Source organism: Amphibalanus amphitrite, unplaced genomic scaffold (genome assembly GCF_019059575.1).
Source record: "Amphibalanus amphitrite isolate SeventyFive unplaced genomic scaffold, NRLGWU_Aamphi_draft 000567F_arrow, whole genome shotgun sequence".
Classification (NCBI taxonomy): domain Eukaryota; kingdom Metazoa; phylum Arthropoda; class Thecostraca; order Balanomorpha; family Balanidae; genus Amphibalanus; species Amphibalanus amphitrite.
In genome coordinates this window covers 267,321-286,741 of record NW_024882061.1, presented here as the reverse complement: position 1 = coordinate 286,741, position 19,421 = coordinate 267,321, and the positions used below count along the sequence as shown (strand labels likewise).

The following is a 19,421-nucleotide window of genomic DNA, read 5'->3' as shown; positions in this document are numbered from 1 at the left end:
GCCTTAACCTTTATATTGGCGTTCGTTACATCGTTTCCAGTACATTTTCTTCGAAACAGTTAAGTTTTTGGAACGCTAATTTGTTATTTCGGAACAAGATATTGTTAGAAAAGCATCACACAATTCCAATTTAGTCGGTGCTTTTATCTGCAAGGGATTATTCGGAAACGTTTCCATTTACATTGAGGAGTTGAAAAACATGAATTTAGAAAGTGAAAACGTCCACCGTAAGGGTAGACCTTCACGGTTCGCAGGAGTCGTCTGTGACCTTGAATTGCCGCTGGCCGCAGAGTTTGTATGTGTTCGTGGTTCGGGACTCACATCCGTGACCAGTCCGTGAGACGTGTTCCGGAGCTATGAAACGGCCGTGCGACGACGGTGCCGTGACCGACCGATTCGTGACGGGTATCTACCGTGACGGAGTGGTGTGTGACGACACAGTCACCGAGTGACGTTTTCGTGACGGCTCGATATCTGACTGGTGGCAGAGCGAGAGATTAGACAGTACCTAATATTTGATGATTTCGTTTATGGCGGTTTATGGTTTATCTCGTGACGGCTGATCCACAATTGAAGGGTTCTAAATGAGTCTGCTGGTGACCGACTTGTGACTGGATGCGGTCAGTGATGCGCCGGATGACCTCTGACCTAACCTCCCTAACTTCTGACCTCTCCGTCGGCAGGATGTTCGTCATCTGGTTCCAGGAGGTGGGCGAACAGGCCTCTGAGGAGCTGCTGGCCATCTTTGCCACCCTGGTGCCCGGTTTCCCGGCGCCGGCTTCTCAGCAGACGGCGCCCCGCCCGCCCCGGGCCCACCCGGATCATAAGCTCGGTGAGCGCTCAGCAACTGGGCTGGCAGGAGAGGGAGGGGAATGGAAATAGCCACTGTCAAACCTCGGCTTCTGAGGAGACCCGGGTTTGACAGAGGTACCGGCAGCAAGGCTAAGGGTCCGGTCGAGTGGCCGGCGGTGCTACCTACTTTTCTAGCACTGATGTAAATATAATAATCAGCTACAAAACTCAGCTCCTGAGGAGACCGGGCTTGACAGAGTTACCAGTGCGACGGGGTCTGGCCGAGCGGGTGGGGCCGGCTCCCTCAGGGAAACAGAGCGCGACCACGACTGTGCGGCGCGGAAGCCGGAAACGCCGCCCGGTCTTATCGGCCGCAGGTGTATGTGCCGCGATGGGTGTGGTGATAAGACACCGTGGGCGGGGCAGGACTCAGCCGGCCGAGGGAATTAGACGTCATGTCGTCATGAAGGTGGTATGTTTGTTTTTGAAGACAGTATGCGTAAAATGCCAATTGTCATTGTCTTCCGCTGAACCACTTTCTTTGTGTACTGGACCTATGTTACAGTATACTGTGTAACTAAAAAAAAAAAAAATCGGAATAAGTGTGAGTGAAATTGCCGCTGCAAGTTTAATTGAGATTTACTCGAAAATCGGAGCGCGAATTGGATGCTCGCTGTCTACTTTGTGATTGCGCTGTATGAGGTTGACGCCGGCAGCCGATAGATTGACACGTCCCATCCCCGCCGTTCCAGTGGGTCCGGTCGACGTGGTGCCGATCCTGCCACCTCAGGGCTCGGAGAAAACGCCCGACGACCTGACCCGCTTCTTCCTCGAGTGCCTCATGGATAACATGGTGACCCAGGTAGGTCAACGCAGGTCAGCGTAGGTCACCGGTCAGTGTGTCTAGTTAATTCAAATTAGCGCGTCTCATTGTGTGTGTGGCTTTTCATAATCGCGGAACATGCAGTGCACCTGTTGAAATGTAAACCCTGGTGCTTTATCTTAAGATCTCTATTCAGCTGAGGTGTTGCCTTTCATGACTTTCGCCTGTGCTGATACGGCCGTGACCATGTTATCGGCTCCGGGCCTGTTTCCGCCGCTGGCCTGTGTGTGCAGACTAGCTGGAACCCGCGGCGACCGCGGTGTAATGTCGTGTCGGCAAACGGCGCGCCCCGTGAACAAACAGACCCCGCCCACCAGGCGTCGACCGGCTGTCCGCACAGTGACTCACCCCTGATCGGGCCTGTGACGTCATTATCGTATCGAGCCGTCCAGTGACTTCATTATCCTCTCTGTCAGTTGCTCCGGTTACATCATTACCCGACTGGCATGTGCGTTTATTATCTTATGACGTTACTGATGGGATTTATGACGTCACTTTTCCGTTCACCAGCTGACGCGGATCGAGTGGAAGGACAAGGCCAACCACGTGCGGTGTTTTAACTTCCTGTTCGACAACTTCAAGCAGTTCTACTTGCCTCACATCTTTCCGGATTTCAACTGGCACACCAATCTGTACAAACCGGCGCTCAGTGAGTGGCTGAGAGGGTCGAGGAGAGGGATTGAAAGGAGAAGAAACGGAGAAAGGGAGGGACAGAGGAGAGGTCAATGTAGCGAAGGGAATGGGACATGGTCCCCGAACTTTATCAGTGAATATTGAATTGAAATATATGATGGCTGAACTGAAGTTGACATACATGTGTTTACAATATTGGCGTTGCTGACAGTAGGTCAATGAGTAGGGTATGAGGGTTAGAGTGACTCTTGAAGACCTTCCACGACCATTCAGCACGCCTGGCTGTGGTACTCTGCCCGTTATGTTACCCCACCGCCGCTATGCGCCAGGTCTGCCCGAGATGCGCCGCCAGCTGTCTCCCATGGCCAGCTCTGTTGACGGCGCGCCGCGGCCCGCCGACCGGCTGGTGGCCTGTCGAGTCGTGGTGATCCGCTGGGTGGCCAACTTTGTACACGCGCCGCTCAGTCGGAGAGGGGAGCAGGCGCCCAGCGGGCCCGGCCCCGGACATCATGGACAGCAGTCCGGGTGAGCGAGGGAGGACGAGAGAGTGGGGAGGCGTGGGGGAGGGAGGGAGCGGGGAGCTCTGGTTGTACGTCCGGCCTGTCCAAAGGTAGTGAGGGCCAGGAGGAAGCTTTGGTTGTACGTCCGGGTTGTTCAGAGGCTGTGTGAGAGTTGTGTGCGTGTATGTGTGTGTGGGGGGGGGGGGGGAGGATGGGGTTTTGGTCGTACCTCCGGGTTTATTCGTTCCGCGCTGTCGTTTGGTGTGCTTTGTTGGCTTTGTTCGGTGGTTTTAATGGAATGAATGGGTCACTAGTGTGACGTTTTGACGTTGGTATCTGTGTGGCCTTCGTCATAAGCGATAGATAATGGATGTATACCCTATCGCGGTATCTACAGACTTTGCTGAAACTCAATCGATGACATTTGATGCTGGCACAGAACAATGTTGATACGGGTGCTCAGTGCAGTCTCCTCAGAAGTTCACAATTGTCCAGTTTAGGCATAGCTCAGTTGCCGTTGTCTGACAAGCGTCGAAGCTCATTGCATAGCCCATTCATCTTCAATTGGCGTGAAATCGCTGCACTGAGCCCCGATTGGGGGTTTGGCAATCCACAGCGCCGGAAGCGGTCGGCAGTCTATCCCTGCTGTCTTCTCACGGGCTGCCGAATCGGTGGTTTTCACGGATCGCTGGATGCGTGGGAATCGCTCGGAATTATGGTCACAAGATTCAGTGGCATGGGTTTGCACTTACAGTATCGGTGCTATTTTAGTTTACTGGTTTGTGCGAAATGGTAAGCAGTTTCATGCGTTTTTCCACGCCTCACTTTTTACTGCTTTTATGTTCTGACGGCCTGTATTATGTTTTGCCTCGATGGCAACCTTACAGTCGGAAACGTAAGGTAGCTATGAATAACTACTATTGAAAATTATTCCACATAAATGTTCATGATAGAAACATCGTCCAGCTGATATCAATATCAGCTGGACGATGTTTCTATATTATTTGGGCTCTTTGATTAGCATCTTAATACTTTTTGCTACCTTTTTGTCGTTTTGACTCATCCGGCTTGGTTGCCTTTTGATCTACGGTCAAATGAAGAACCGGCGCTGTCTCTTAGTGCATTTACCAACGTTAGAGTATCGTAACCCTGTCAGTATTATAGGAATTTCCGTATCCGCGTGCGTATCTATGGTTTGTGCTCGTGTCTGGGCCCCAGTCTGTCCCCGTTTCCGCGTCCGTTGCAGGAATTCGTGTCCGTTCCGTGTCTGCGTCTGGGTTCTGTCTCCGTGTCCGTGTCTAGGGTCAGTATCCGTATCTCTGTGTCCGTATCTATGTCTCAGGTCCGTCCACCGTGTCCGTCCGTGTGTGACCGTCCCGGCTATGGTCCGTCCTCTCTCCCCAGCGGCAGCGGCGGCTCCGGCGACGACGGCAGTCAGGGCACGCCGGAGACGCGCCGCTCAGTACCCCCGGCCGGCGGCGGACCGGCCGACGGCGAGGCGCCCACCTCCCTGCACAGCCTAGCCTCGGACTCGAGCGGCTCGGCGTTTTACCCGGTGTACGACGGGGGAGGGGGATATGGGCCGGGGGGGGGAGTGCACGGTGCGTGGCGTAGATTTGGTTGGAAAAATTGAAAATGGACAGCATAGTTGCGTGCATAGTTGCATACAGCTGTTAGAAAGTGCGTAATGACTTTCAGTTGCATGCTTTGTGGCTAATACTATGCATGTATGTATGCACTATGTAGAAGTCCTTTGTATTCCGATAGGCATTGCATCGACGCTGCACAAATGAATAGCTACTTACAATAATGACCTCCTCAAAAAGTCTCAAACAAAAGTACGTAATTGTAGCGACATGTTTCCATTCTGGCCTGTCGTTAGTTTTCTATTGGGGCTGATCCCCGATATTACAATTGTGTTATCAATGCGCCAATCCAACTAACCGCATGCTTCTGTAACCCGCAACATTGATCGTTTGCTGTGGCATATTAGCTCTACCATATATTAGCTAATGACACGGTCTCAAATTTCTTACTCCAGCTTGACTTACTGGGGTCTGGGGGAGTTATAATAAGGCGATTACGTCAGCGTGTCCTGTCGGGAGCTAACCACTCTTTCATTGCCATTGACCGAGCGCTAGCCGCTAGGCCCTGAGCAAGTCATGCATGCTTACAGTGTTTGGCTAAATCTGTTGCTTGGGCTGGAGTTCATCATCGCGAATAGCTTGGCTTTGGCAATCTCCCACGCCGGCCATCTAGCCGTGACAGTGACGAGTGATGCCTGTATATTGGATGGCCTGCTTCAGTGGCTCAGAAATTGACTGCACTTTACGCCGGCTCTCAGGGCCAGTACCAGACCTAGACATGTGGGACGGTGTTGTATTTTGACCTTGACTTTCCTTCCTGGAACAGTTTGTACGCAATGCTCCTGGCTGGATATGACCCGCCGGCTATTTACTATCCTGCAAGCTACAGTAGCTTGCAGATACAGCTTTACAGTAACTGTAAAGCTGATTACTTTTTTACGCTCACATTCGTATAAGCTATGTAAATAAAAAGCATGGTGTCACACTCATGGTCTCATGTGACCATTGGTTGACCTCTCGCGACCTCTGGATGACCTCTGGTGACCTTATGAGCTCCGCGATCCCTGATGACCCCTACAGACCTCTGCTGACCTTCCATGACCCCTTGTTGGCCCCTGCTCTGCCGTCCGGCAGTGACACGCGGGAGCGCGACGCTGACCGGCCGGACGAGTCGGCGCTGGTGCGGGATGTGCTGTTCGGCAGCCGTCAGAACGTCAACTTTGTGCACGAGGTGTTCCGGCAGGCATTCCTGCTCAGCTGTCACTACTCGGCCGCTATCAAACGTGTGGTGCTCGTCTACAAGGACTGGATCCAGATGAACGTGAGTGACGGAGGGGGGAGGGAGGGGGGATGAGGAGAGAGTGGGGAGGGAGGGACGGAGGGAAGGAGGGGCGATTGTAGGGGGGGGGGGTTCAGGGTGCATACGGGATTCTTAGATGGATTATAACGTTTATTTCTCCTAACAACTTCAGTGTCTCCGGATTTCCTTGATGGGCCTGTTGCAATGACGGGCTTGCAGACACTGCACACTGATGCAGACTGCAGGCTTGCATGACTTTGACCTACTTTACCTTAAAAAAATCACCCGTTGCCCTGTCAAGCTACAATTATACCAGCCCTATCACCAACTCTTCTACCGCTGCAGTTCCCAATTCCTTAGTTAATCTCCTTTCTCATTTTCTCTCGACCCTCTCACCTCATGATCTTACTCACTCACCTTCCCTGGGCCAATCCCTCGCCACCGGACGTGTGTCATCCCACACACGGTATCAGTTTACCTTGGCAGCTCGCACAGCGGTTGTTGCCTCTAACCAAACAGAGCCCCTGTACCGCCCCTCCCCGGGACCGAGATGTGTCAGTGAGGCCGAGGTGTAGGAATTGTGGAGATGACGTGACCGCGGTGGTTGGCAGCTACAAAGGTTGATGACTGTCTTAGACGACTGATGGGGCGGCTGGCTGGGTCATGTCTAGCTTGGGAGTTTGTTGTGTCGTGCTGTCTGTCAGCTGGTCTCTCTGAATCTGGAGCCAGGCTGTGTGGATGGAAGCTCGGGGACGGGATGTGTGTATAATGAAATGATGATGACATGTCGGATGAAGATGACACAAAACGAGCTTTACAAAGACAAGAGGACTGTGACGTCTGACGATGTGGGCTTTCTTCAAGACCGTCCTCCACTGCTTTGCCTTTCTGTGTTGCCGTTGGTGACAGAATACGCTTTCTGTAACAACGTAACAATAAATTGTGTGACAATGTATGTGACTGTCAGACTCGGGCCTCCTCTAATGGATTATGACAGTTCTGTTTTAAAGGCGTTGATAGGGAAATATTCCAAGATGCGAGTGACGGTCTGTACTGGAAATGCTGATACGCTCACACTCTGTCTGAGTGTGACATATTCTGTGTGTTTACTGGCTGTCAGGTTCAGTTACGGGCGTTCCTACTGGAGCCATCCGACACCGGCGGACGTGTTGGTTTGTCTCTCAGAGTGTGACATGTGTGCTGTTTCTTTGACAGGTTCAGCTGCCGGCGTTCCTACTAGAGCCATCCGACACGGGCGGCGGATATGACGGCAGGTCACCGGCGCCGGGAGAGGTGAGAATAATGATGGGAGTGAGATATATCCCAGGGGATTCATGGGCACAGGTCATGTTGAGGGATGTGTGAAATGTGACCCAAAGAGATGCAGGTCTAGTGGGAGCGTGGAGTAACGTCTGACATAAGGTGCGATGAAAAAATAGGACCAATCTGGTAACTAGTTATTCTCTTCTACTGCGTAAGCCGGCTAGTGGTAAGCACGTAATTTCATGATGTTCGTCCTTCTTTCTCACGCTGTATACAGTATAATCATGATCATCAATGCTTTTCCTACTCAACCCCCACGCCGTCCCTGTCTGTGGATGAAGCCTCACCCTCTGACCCTTTGCCCTGTCCCGGCAGGACGTGGGTGACCTGAGCCGGTCCCGCCACCGCGCGGACGGCTCTGGAGGACCGTCTGCCAGCGTCCGGGCCGGCCTGCAGGTCAGTACTGTCCCCCGACTGGGACACGGACACAGCTCGGCGCACCGGGGCTGTTCCCTGCCGCCCGCACCCAGCTGAGAGTCGGTGACAGCCGGGAAAATTCGGCGGGAATTGCGCAATAGCTCCAGCGAGTGCGGGGTGAACAATGGTATCACAAAATCGGTCAGCGGGCGACTGGCGTGCATACTTTTCTCTGGTCGATCTGTGTCAGATATGTGGACGATTGGGAGCTGGCAGGGTTTGACGTCATTTGGAATACCTAATGCAAACTGCAGCCTCCAACAGGGACGGGAAACATTTACGGTAAATTACGTCGAACACAGCATCATATCATAACACAGTGTTTTTAGGAAGTGTGCAATCTTGACGTGTCTCAAACTGCCGCGGTTTTGTTGATACCGCAACGTTATTATTGATAGCGTAGGAGGGTTAGTGGTGACGTTAACTGTTCCCGTAATTTTATGTTTGGCGATCTCACGCCTGGGTCTTCGTGGTACTAAGGGCGACTTTTCTTGGATCGCCTGGCTTGGACGCCAGGGAAATCGACACCTTATCATTCAGCATTGTTTCGGGATTCATTTGCTCCGCTACATCGCAAAACTCACACTGCTTCTAACCAGTGTCACAAAATTATATTAATGTTTGGTTGTTAGAGGGGAAAATTCCTCTAAAAAAGGTATGAGGGTGGTATATTCTTGATCAGATAAGCCCCCCCCCCCCGAAAATAAAGAACAGAAGAAGGAAAGATTGCACACTTTTCTGTACAATGGTAGAATCTGATGCGATCATGCAAGCGCAAGCAGATGCTCTTTCATGAGTGGTAAATTGCTCTTGAAAGTTGGAGGTGGGAGTGGAAAATTATTTTCATTTGGATGTCTTGTTCCACCCAAATTGACAAATTTTGGGACACTGCTTCTAACCGTCGCCCACCCGTCTGTTCCACCAGAACACCCTGCAGCTGTTTATCACCAACTCTGCCAACATTTTCCTGCTGGAGGCGAGCCCGGAGTACCGCGGACACTATCTGGAGGACCAGGTGGAGCTCTGTAAGCGCATCCTCAACATGTACCGCTACCTGGTGATGAACGTCTACATGTCGCAGCGCACCTGGTGAGTCGGGGTACCGGCCGATTTGTTAGCGTGGTGTTATTATTGAAAGGACCGGAGAATCGTGCTTGGTCGTAACTGCGAGGCTGTGCGATTAAGTGTTCATTGGCTGTGTCGCCAGCTGTCATCCCATGCTAGTTCGTAGGAAGCAACAGCTGGTGTATTCGCCACGTGGCGTGTTCCGGACCATCACCCTTCCGTTTCGTAGGGAGCAGAGTGTGTCGTGCTGCGGTGCTACTTCCAGTTTACCAACCCTTTTTTGCCCGCCGTTTTCACAGGGAGCAGTTGCTGTTGGTGCTGCTCCAGGTCACCACTCAGTCCCCGTCCTGACTCCTTTTACAGGGAGCAGTTGCTGTTGGTGCTGCTCCAGGTCACCACTCAGATCCTGTCCTGACTCCTTTCACAGGGAGCAGTTGCTGTTGGTGCTGCTCCAGGTCACCACTCAGTCCCCGTCCTGACTCCTTTTACAGGGAGCAGTTGCTGTTGGTGCTGCTCCAGGTCACCACTCAGACCCTATCGGGCGAACCGACTCAGAGGGCCCGGGAGCAGACCCTCGGCGCCGTCCTGGCTCGGCCGCTCTTCCAGGTAAGCGCCACTGCTTACTTCGAATCTCTAGACACGCGATTGTTTTACTTTGTATTTTAAACGAAGTATGGCTATTATTTTTTCATTTTTTTCTTCCTTTATGTATTTTTTAAAGACGGGATGATTTTTCTTGGTTGCTTTGTTTTCCTCTAAACGTAAATTGAAGCGTGTCTGCGGGGTTTTGCTCTGAAGCTGCGTTACGATTCCTAAAGGCGTGACCGCGCGGTCGCCGCCGCCAGTGTGGGCGGTGCCCGCCGGTCGTTGGCCTAAGACTAGGTGAGGACTGAGCCTCGGGCTTCCAGTGGAGCCGTGAGGCGGCCCGGCCGAGACGGTCCAACACGCGACGGGCGCCAATAATTTCCGAGGGGGGGGGGGGGGGCAAAGGTGTGCTAACGAGATCCGACCGGCCCGACGGGTGCAATTAGACACATGGACCTGACCTGGCTTGACCTGGCCCAACCCGATATGACCCGACCCGACCCGACCACCGCTGGCACAGGACAGCTGACCTGACCTCACCTCTTCGCTACAGACGCTGATAGTGACCTGGGTCAAGGCCAACCTGAACGCCTCTGTAACTGACCTGACCTCTCTGCTACAGACGCTGATAGTGACCTGGGTCAAGGCCAACCTGAACGTCTCTGTGAGTGTGGAGCTGTGGGACCAGTTTCTGGCGGCGCTCACATCGCTCACCGCCTGGGAGGAGCTCATCAAGGAGTGGGCGGTGAGTACTGCGGCACGTCTGGGGGGTGCCAAATCACTGAGCATAGATTGTGCGGGGGTGAATAGTCGGTAAATTATCGATTTTCAATGCTATTGTAACCTTTTCCCTGTAGTAATCTTACGTCGGATTTTTACCAAATTTCTAATTCAATCTCCCTCGGACCTTGTGTTTTGTCGGACTACCGATTTTGATCACTTAATTGTTGTACCTTTTCAAATGAATAATAATGTTGGTTGATATGTCTTAGAATATTCATCCGTATTACTCAATCTCCTCTGCTGACCTGTCTGTTTTCGTCTGACCGATGCCGCTCTCTTGCGTTCGCAGAAAACACTGGAGACGCTGACTCGCGTGGTGGCGCGTCAGGTGTACGATTTGGACCTAAACAACCTGCCGCTGGACCGGCTGACGGAACAGAAGAGCAAACGACGCCGCGGCCGGGGAGAGGCACAGGACGTGAGTGAAAGAGGGTCGAGAGAATGTGGGATTTGGGGCCTGAGGGACGTAATGACCGGGGCTAGAACAGGTGTTGGAGGGCTAGAGTAATGTGAGTGGACGGGGTTACAGGGATGTGGGGTTAGATGAACGTGAATGGAATGCAGCTGTTGTGGTAGGGAGAAGTTCTCTGTGGGCTGTGAGGCTACGATAGGGTTCGAGGTACCGAGACAGAGAGTTTTGTGAGGCTATACATAGACGTGAGCCATGGGATGTGGTGGCGTGCCGGGATGCATGGTTATTAGGCATATGATTTTGTAATGGAAAATGTGGGAGCACAGACAACCGCGGCTCAGCAGTGTTTTGCTTTCATGGAACATTCTAATTTGCATTGCATAGAAGTAAGGTGTCTGAGCCAGTATCTTAACGTCCTGTAAATTGGAAGACGTTCTTATTACAGCCCGTCAGGCGTCAGTCACATAATCCCCGGTATGTCCTCTGTCGTTTCAGCCGGCGGCGGCGTGGTCGCGTCCGTCGGTGCCCGCCGAGACTCGGGACCACGGTGACGGGCCCGGACTGGGGGTGGGGCACAACCGGAACCGGCGCGCGTCCCTTCAGCCGCCCGACGACGGCCGGCTCCATCACGGTCAGTAAAATGGCCGACTGGAAGGGTTTGCGGCTGGCCTAACGTTGTCTTTGCTTGTCTAGTAGTTTTCACTCCCTTTTTTCCCTCTCAACCTGACCCGTCCCGTGCCTACATATTATTTTACTTTCTTCTTATTTTGTAAACTTCATGAACATAGCATTGCCTTCAATTTCATTTTTAGCATTTTATTGCATTTTGTTCGTGCGAGGAAGCTAAATAACTATTTAAACAATACGATGTTCGCTTTTCCCTCTCAATCTGACCCGTGCCGTGTCCCCCTGCAGGCTCTGGCGGCAGCCACCCGGGTGTCTCCCCTCACTCCCGTAAGCGGTGCACCAGCGGCCTGGGTCCGGCAGGCGGGCCGCCGCACGGGCCCGGCCACGCGCCGCCGAGACTGGTGCGCAGTCTGTCCGAGGGCAGTCTGGCGCCCAGTCTGCTGGCCGTGGACCTGGCGCCGCCGCCGCCCCCGCCTGGCGCGGCGGCGGCCGCAGCGGCGTGCCGACCCCTGCCGCTGCACGAGGCAGCTAGTAGGAAGGTGTCGCGCAGTATGAACTCACTCAGAGGCAGAGGTGAGTGTAACGCTGGTGCGGGGGAGAGGGATGGAGTGGTGGGTGAGACGGGGGAGGCACTCTGGCGAATTAACGAGGATGAGTAATGAACTTTGTGAATTGTAAAAATCACTGAACACATCAGACTCAGCTGTATTCACTGACACTTTGTTGAAGCTCTATCTGATTGCCCCCCCCCCCCCGTTCCAGTGTCGCCGTTTTGGCGGTTTCATTGTCCCTTTCCAGCGTTGCGGCACTGATTATGCCACTGTCCTGTTCCAGTGTCGCTTTACTGATTGTCTCTCATCTCCTCTTCCAGTATCGCTAACAGTCCCTCTCTTTGTTCCAGTATCGCTGTACTCTCAGACGTCCGAGGCCGAGTACCGGTCCCGGTCACCGTCGCCGTCCAGCGGGCTGGAGACCAACTCTATCAAGGAGTCGCCCATGGGACTGGACCTGTTCGGCGCTGACGGAAACAGCATCGGTGAGGGCAGACAGGCACTGAGGGCCGCGTGAGGGGTAAAATAACACATAATGGGAGCCCGAGGGAGATGCGAATCTGGGATTACTTGTGCTGCATAGTGTGCTGGTCTTGGCTGAAATGAAATAGGTAATGGCGTCACGCTTATCAGCTGGAGAGTTCATTCGTTGTTATTCTGTGAGCTCAATCTTTTGACACAGTTCAATCCCAGTCATTTCGAACTCCCACGCAACCTCATGATCCCCTGTGACCCCCGCTGATCTCCTCCAAACCCCTTTGACCCCCGCTGACACCCTTCTAACCCCCTCTGACCCCTCTGACCCCTCTGACCTCTCCTACAGACACTATAGACAGCGGCGGCTCGGAGCAGCACCGCTCCGTGATGTCGGGCGGCACTCTGACCCCCTCTGACCCCACTCTAACCCCATCTGACCCCCTATGACCCCGCTCTAACTCCCTATGACCCCGCTGACACCCTCATGGCTCCCCGCTGACCCCCTCTGGTCCCTCTTACAGACACTATTGACAGCGGCGGCTCGGAGCACTGCTCCGTGATGTCGGGCGGCACTCTGACCCCCCTCTTACCCCGCCCTAACCCCTTCTGACCCCGCTGACACCCTCCTGACCCCCCTCTGACCCCTCTTACAGACACTATCGACAGCGGCGGCTCGGAGCACCGTTCTGTGATGTCAGGCGGCACTCTGCGCGGCTGGATGCCCGACGTCGCCGTCGTGCTCTGGCGTCGCATGCTGGGAGCGCTGGGAAACGTCAACCACATCCAGAGCCCAACAGTACACGCCCAGGTGTTCGACTACCTGATCGAGCTCAGCGAGACACTCGTCAAGGTACGAGGATGGGACGGGTGGTAGTCATGTTACTAGGGTTGGAGGGATGATAGTCAGGATATGCTGGTGAGAGGGAAGCTATGTAGTAAAGTTGTGATGGTCCTGGGTAGGAAGCTAGTCATAGTACGTGGGTGAGAAGGATGCTCGTCTAAATGCGAGATGATGGCAGGACGGTCGTCAAACTTTGACTGGTAGGGCTACAAGGAATTGGAGATACGATGTCTCAACGTGCGAGCGCGGTGGCGAATACCGGATGGTTAAGGAGCCCGTTGAAGTACCCAGTTGAATATAAGTGTAGAATTAGCAAAGTGAATGGCCTGGGAATGCATGTACGAAAAAAGACGTACACTTGTCGGCCCTATTTGGGACAGGCATAAGCAATCTAAAAATTGCTCTCAGTGTTTAGCCATTGCCGGTTTTGCTCTGAAGCGAAATACCGTACGACCGTTCGTCTTTACTGGAATGCCGCTGGCACTTCTGATTATGATATCCATGCCTCATTTATACGACACGTTTGTATTAAACTCCCGACAGTGTTGGTCCACCGCCGTCTCCGTTTATTTACCGCGGCCGTGTGTATCTAAACGGCCTGGCTCCCGGCGGACGGGTCCAGATGTACCCGGTGTACCGCGGGCCTGCCGCCCATCAGCTGTCCCCGGGCGGCGTCAGCTGACATTTGACCAGTGACGTCACGACGCGACCGCATGACGGCGTGTGACATTTGGGCGGAGCCGCGCACCGCAGTGACTGTGTGGGTCGGTGAGGTGACAGTGAAAAACTGTGTACCGTGCTGAGTGAGCTGGTGTATTACGTGCCATCCGTCATCATCATTACTGTCCCTTCCCTATCACTAGTCTCAGAGTACGCCCTTCCCCGTCCTCTGTTTTCTTCTCCCAAGTCCTGACCCTCCCGAGTGTACTCAAGCCACCGACTATCTTCCACCGGCGTCCCGAGCTGTTCTTCCATCCACCGCAACGAGCCCGCTGGCTGACATCTGCCAGACGTATCGACCCCTCTTTGTACGGCCTCTAACTCGACTCACCCGCTGTCTGTGCGCCACCCTCCCCCAGATCGAGGAGAACCTGGGCGTGTCTGCCGACAACCAGTCGACCTGGTGGCCGTCGGAGCTGGTGCCGCCGCTGCCGCTGCTCGTGCCCTGGTGTCTGGAGGCGCTCCGGCTGCCCGACTCGCACCAGGCCGGCCGGCTGCGCGCGCTGCGGCTCCTCTGTCTGCTGCTGGTGCGCAGACAGCCGGCGCCCGTGTCGGCGGCCGTGTCTGCGCAGCTGCTGCGCGCGCTGCACCGCGGGCTGAGCTCCGGCCGACAGGACGTTATACACACCCTGGTCCGCCAGTGTGGGCCCGGCCTGCTGGCCACAGAGCTGCCGGCCGCCTCGCTGCTCGTGCTGGACCTGATACAGGCGTGTGGCGGCATCGCGGCCAGCCAGGAGCTGCAGGGGGTTAGTCACTGGGGAGGGAGAGAGGCAGCCAGGGATACAGGGATGAGTAATAGGGAAATAATGGCCAGTGAGGGGGCAGAACGAATGAGTAACATGGTATAGAAGATAACGGGTTGCTAGAGGCTGCACGAGGTAACAGGGACTGGAGGATAGTAGTCAACCACCTAGCCCCACAAGAACTGATAATTTCATGGCCGTCATGCTGTTAGCGTTTGACGTTTGGCCCTGACGCCACTGACCTTTGACGTCCTCTGTGCCTCTGACGCGGCTGACCCTCTGACTGCCCCGCCCGCCCCTGATAGGTGCCGCGCACGGAGTCGGTGTCGATCCTGGGCAGCCTGGTGTGCTTCCCCAACCGGTGGCCGCAGCTGGAGGCCCTCCAGCCGCGGCCGCTCGAGATGACCGTCGTACCGTGCCCCGAGCTGAAGGTCAGTCTGCGCTGGGGAGAGCCGGAGTCATTGGGGAGAAGGGAGTACATGGGCGCAAATTGACCTTTGCAGTCGGCTCGCCCAAAAACCCCAATAAACAATAAGAGAAGGGAACACTTACATGGGGAGATGCTGGTTGTGTACGCTGACATGTGGGGGATAATGATCACACCTGTGGGGGATAACAGGTACTGCTCTACAGGACTTTGCTGGGTCGTCATCATCGAATGACGGCAGCTGAAAAGCAGATAACTCAACTCCGACCACTCGTAGAACCGTATACTGATTGATCTTATCCCCCCGCCCCCCCCCCCATAGCTGAAATGTATGGTATCCTTTCAAGCCATCCCCCAATGATTCCTACAGGACTTTGTGGTGTCTGTCCTGCTGAAGGCCGACCGCCGGGTGCCCTCGGTAAACACCCGCTGCACGGGGCTTTATGTTGTCTGTTCTTACCCTTCCCTCCCCTCTCCAGGACTGTGTGGTGTCTGTCTTACTGAAGGCGGGCCGCCGCGAGCCCTCTGTGACTGCCCGCTCCACTGGCTGTATGCTGTCTGTTGTAACTCTCCCGCTCCCCTTCCCCCAGGACTGCGTGGTGTCTGTGCTACTGAAGGCGGGTCGCCGCGAGCCCTCAGTGACCGCCCGCTGCACGGCCCTCGTCTCGCTGGCCATCTACCTGTACGAGGAGCTCACGCACGCCACCATGCACGACAAGATCAAGGACGCCATACACATCCTGCTCAGCGCGCTCAAGGTGGGAAGAGGATGGTGGAATGGGGCAGGGCGGGGTCGGGTGGTGTTTTTTTTTTATAAAGTCTTCTCAATGAAAGGCGGCGAGTGACTCAGTGGCTAGGACGGTGGTCAATTGTTGACGCGCCTTTAATTGATGGACTGATGTGAGAAGTCTTCTGCTCGTCTTTAGATGAGGGTACCGTTTGAATGTATGCGTCGCACTAGCTTTTCACGGTTATGGTCGTTATCCATGTAGTTCACAAACCTTCTGTGTATTTTTTCTCTAGTTCACCAACCTTCTGTATTTTTTTCTCTATGCGGCATTTGCAAATCACCATTGCGGTATGCGTCCTTCGCTGATTCCCCTTCTTTGCCTCTGTCGGTGGCTTCTTACACTATTACCCTCGTGTTTTCAGTGTAACAGCCGAATCGTGGGCCAGGTGGCGGCCGATATCCTAACTCTCTTGGTCTCTCGTGTTTTCAGTGTAACAGCCGGATCGTGGGCCAGGACGTGACTGTCAACATACGCTATCACCCTCCTCTCTTATCCTTGTTTTCAGTGTAACAGCCGGATCGTGGGTCAGGTGGCGGCCGACATGCTGGTACTGCTCACGGACCACGCCGCCATCCTGCTCCAGTACCTGCCGGATGTGCCCAAACGTATTATCGAGGTGAGCGACGGCGTCAATGTGGACCGGCGATGGTTGGTGGGCTTGATCAGGGCTTACCGTGGAAAAATGTGTTCTATTGATAATGCAATTTGCTCACAAAATAAAATGTTAGAACATATTCATTCCCGTACGCACTACGCAGGTAGTTTGGCTGCGCTTCATTGGGACAGTTTTCTCAATCAAGCGTTCTGTGTCCCTCATGCGGTTGTCTGTTCTGCAAGCTGCTGTTCATCGAAAGAACAAACGAACACAGATTCACCAAGCGCGCCCTTCCTGAGACACAGCTATCTACCCCTGACTAGCCTCTCTGACTGTTGTCATGTGTCTGCCTTCGTTAGGTGACTGCCGCCACGCTGGAGGCTCTAGTGGTGGCCCGCTCCGACCCGCCGACTGACCTCTGTCCCTATGCTGTGTCACCCTTACTGACTGTGTCCCCTCCCCCTCCCCCCCCCCCCAGGTGACAGCGGCCACCCTGGAGGCGCTAGTGGTGGCCCGCTCGGACCCTCCTCCCGACGAGCGCTGGCTGCTCGTCTCTCTGGTGTTCTGCCTGGGCGAGTGGTGTATGAGACTGCCGATCGACGTGCTGACGGAGACTGATCAGCAGGGCAAGTCGCTCCTGCTGCGCGTCTTCAAGGTGAGGTGCCCGCGCCGGCTCAGCCGCAGCGAGGGGTGTGAGACTGAGGCAGTCTGTCACGGGCTACTGCACCAGTGTGATTGTGTCCCGGCACCAGCACGTGGATATAACTGAATGTCTAGCTTGTGCAGGTGGTAGGAAATAGGTACTGGATGTAAAAATGTATGAATGATGCGATAAACTGAGAAGTTTGCTTTGCATTTTGTCACGCTAAAGATGCCTGGTAATATTTCTGCATGGTGTTTTGCTCCATAAAATGATTGCTTAGTACCTAACCTCAAGTGAGCTTCTAATGCATGAATGGTCATGACTTATGTCTCATTTATTGTACTGATTTGCATGTAACATTTAACGACCTAATGCCACATTGTTTTCAAAGACCCTCCCTTTCATCATGCTTTGATCTACCCTATACAGTGTACAAACGCTTATGAATCCATTATACCCCACCCTTTGCAAATACATTCATGAGTAAATATGCCCCAACCATGTTGTGTCCCTGTACCAGTAGGATACGGTATGACGTCCCATAAACATGTCATAATGCAGTAGTTTAACATTGTGTGAATTGTTCGACAGCCAACGGTGCGTTTGATCTTATTTTGATTGCAGAACGAGATCCTTTTTTTCTTTGCACAACAATAGTTGTCTCATGACGTCTTGATATTTTGTATTTGGTTCGCACACCCGCGTCGATGTTACGCTAAATGAACTAAACCAAACGTTCCCATTTATAGCTGCTACTTACGAAAGATGTTTTTGGCTTATCAGTTCACGATATTACCAGGTGTTTCCACGAAGTGTCTTTTAATTTTTCAGTTATCTTGCGTCAAATGCCAGATTTACTCACGGATTTGTCCACCGCTATTATGAATTATGTGACTTAATCCATTGTCTAAGCATCTCTTGAGTTTTCCGACTTTTGCCATATTCAGTGATACCCACTGTGTTTTGGGAGAACGCTGTTTTTTTTTTTGTCTTTGGCTCAATTTTCTTGGTAAACCACCCCTGGTTTGCGTATGTGGTGTTTTGGTTAGTCTGGAACGCTGTCACGTCAATTGCTTATGTTGTTATCGGCGTTATCCTTGGAGAACCAGCGCACAGTGGAAACGAAACAATGATCTTATGGCATTAGATTACCGTCCTGACGAATGACTTATTTAAAATTGGATTCACCCGAGGAAGTATTTTGTGCGTCTTGTTTGTTATTCAATGTTCTACCTAAATAAGCGGTTGCCTTGGCCCCGGCTCGTGTTTAGCCTAATGTGTAACCGCCACGGTGTGACTAACGATAACCGAGTCTGTTAATGTATGTGTGCGTGTTTCTGCGGCCTAGAATAGGCGCGTCGTATCCTGACCACTCATGTACCCTTCTCGTCTGGTGTTTTCTGTTTTTAGTAAAAAAAAAAAAAACAGACGTTCTGCCTTGTGTGGATTAGTGATCGTCTCTTCGTTGTTTCCCCTGTTGTTAGTGGCCTGTACCGAGATTTTTCGTGTGTTTACCGTCCGTACCTCTTCTTGTGAATGTCGATCCGTGCTAACGTATTACCGCGAGCTTGTCTTGTCAGTGCACTCTGGCCTTCTGCCCGTCTAGCGTCCCACGTCAGGTCGTTTTCCTCTTACTGCTTTCTTGTTCGCCCTGTTTGCATTTTTCGTGTCTAGCCAGTCGTCTTGTCTGCCTTTTCGTGGCTTGTTCGCCCCTATGTTAACACTTGTTTGTGGCTTATTGCCCTCGTTTCGATACTTCTCAGTTCTTTCTGTTGTGCTTCTGTCCGTCTGTGGGCTGGCCGCTCGGTGACACAGGCTCTGGTGTGACTGACGGACCGGGCCGGTATGTGCCGCAGGCTCTGACCGATTGCGGCGCCTCTGACGGGCCGCCGCCCGCGCCTCCGCCGCCGCCGCCGCCGGCTACGGCGCACCCGCAGCCTCCCATATCGCTCACAGTCACTGATCCCTACCACCAGGTCGGCATGCGACTCCGGCCGCGGTCAGATGCCCCCACCCCCCCCCCCCCGGACCCGCAGCTCCGGGCCGGGTGCGGGGAGAACAATCCTCAGCTTCACAATTTCGTTTCGCCTTGGTTTTTGCTGGGTTCTGCCTTTCTATATCGCTTTTGGGTTATTTTTGGTTTGCCTTGCGGTGGAGGTTCATTTTATTATGCCCTTGCATGCTCATTTTGCACCCGTGTGATCTATCGTTTGTTTTGTAAACTGTGTAGTTAGGAATGTGGTAGTTACTGCACATGAATTTCAAATGACGATGACACAACTAATTATAACTAATTATGTGGTGGCGGGTTTTTAGTTCCACCTTTGGCGGTTTTGTTTTGTTTTATAAAGGAAATTCCTCATCTTTTCTGTTTTATTTTACTTTTTATAATTCACGAGGTTACGAATTACATAAATTCATTTTCATTATCAATTCATTTTGGTAAGTGCACTATGAAGTATGAACTATGAAGTATGAGAACTCATTCAATGTACTTTAAAGGAGCTGTTTTAATCTTCATAGTGCCAACTGTTAAATGCTCAAAGAAACCCGGTCACATTTCAAAAACCGTAAATACTGTTTTCTTAAATAGCTATGCTGGTGTGGTTTAATCAAATGTTTTTTTTTTACATCAATTTTGACTCTGTTTAGATCTGATCATGCGAAAGCGATCTTGTGCTCAAGCATTGTGCACATCAATCCGTGTCTGATCGCACAATAGTCTCT

At 53.0% G+C, this 19,421-nt stretch overlaps 1 protein-coding gene across 1 annotated transcript in view; it reads left to right on the top strand.

Moving 5' to 3' along the window:
- Positions 1 to 19,421, top strand: part of LOC122393986 (ral GTPase-activating protein subunit alpha-1-like) — a 41,302-nt gene that overhangs the window by 6,088 nt on the left and 15,793 nt on the right. The window contains exons 4-26 of the mRNA XM_043390510.1: positions 684 to 832; positions 1,545 to 1,654; positions 2,186 to 2,324; positions 2,638 to 2,833; positions 4,213 to 4,365; positions 5,529 to 5,715; positions 6,910 to 6,987; positions 7,333 to 7,413; positions 8,360 to 8,523; positions 8,991 to 9,105; positions 9,707 to 9,829; positions 10,157 to 10,285; positions 10,775 to 10,910; positions 11,195 to 11,352; positions 11,383 to 11,479; positions 11,808 to 11,942; positions 12,588 to 12,784; positions 13,855 to 14,241; positions 14,544 to 14,669; positions 15,256 to 15,423; positions 15,962 to 16,072; positions 16,530 to 16,706; positions 18,551 to 18,670. Of these exons, the coding sequence (XP_043246445.1) occupies positions 684 to 832; positions 1,545 to 1,654; positions 2,186 to 2,324; positions 2,638 to 2,833; positions 4,213 to 4,365; positions 5,529 to 5,715; positions 6,910 to 6,987; positions 7,333 to 7,413; positions 8,360 to 8,523; positions 8,991 to 9,105; positions 9,707 to 9,829; positions 10,157 to 10,285; positions 10,775 to 10,910; positions 11,195 to 11,352; positions 11,383 to 11,479; positions 11,808 to 11,942; positions 12,588 to 12,784; positions 13,855 to 14,241; positions 14,544 to 14,669; positions 15,256 to 15,423; positions 15,962 to 16,072; positions 16,530 to 16,706; positions 18,551 to 18,670 (3,436 nt within the window). The remainder of the gene's footprint in view (positions 1 to 683; positions 833 to 1,544; positions 1,655 to 2,185; positions 2,325 to 2,637; positions 2,834 to 4,212; positions 4,366 to 5,528; positions 5,716 to 6,909; positions 6,988 to 7,332; positions 7,414 to 8,359; positions 8,524 to 8,990; positions 9,106 to 9,706; positions 9,830 to 10,156; positions 10,286 to 10,774; positions 10,911 to 11,194; positions 11,353 to 11,382; positions 11,480 to 11,807; positions 11,943 to 12,587; positions 12,785 to 13,854; positions 14,242 to 14,543; positions 14,670 to 15,255; positions 15,424 to 15,961; positions 16,073 to 16,529; positions 16,707 to 18,550; positions 18,671 to 19,421) is intronic.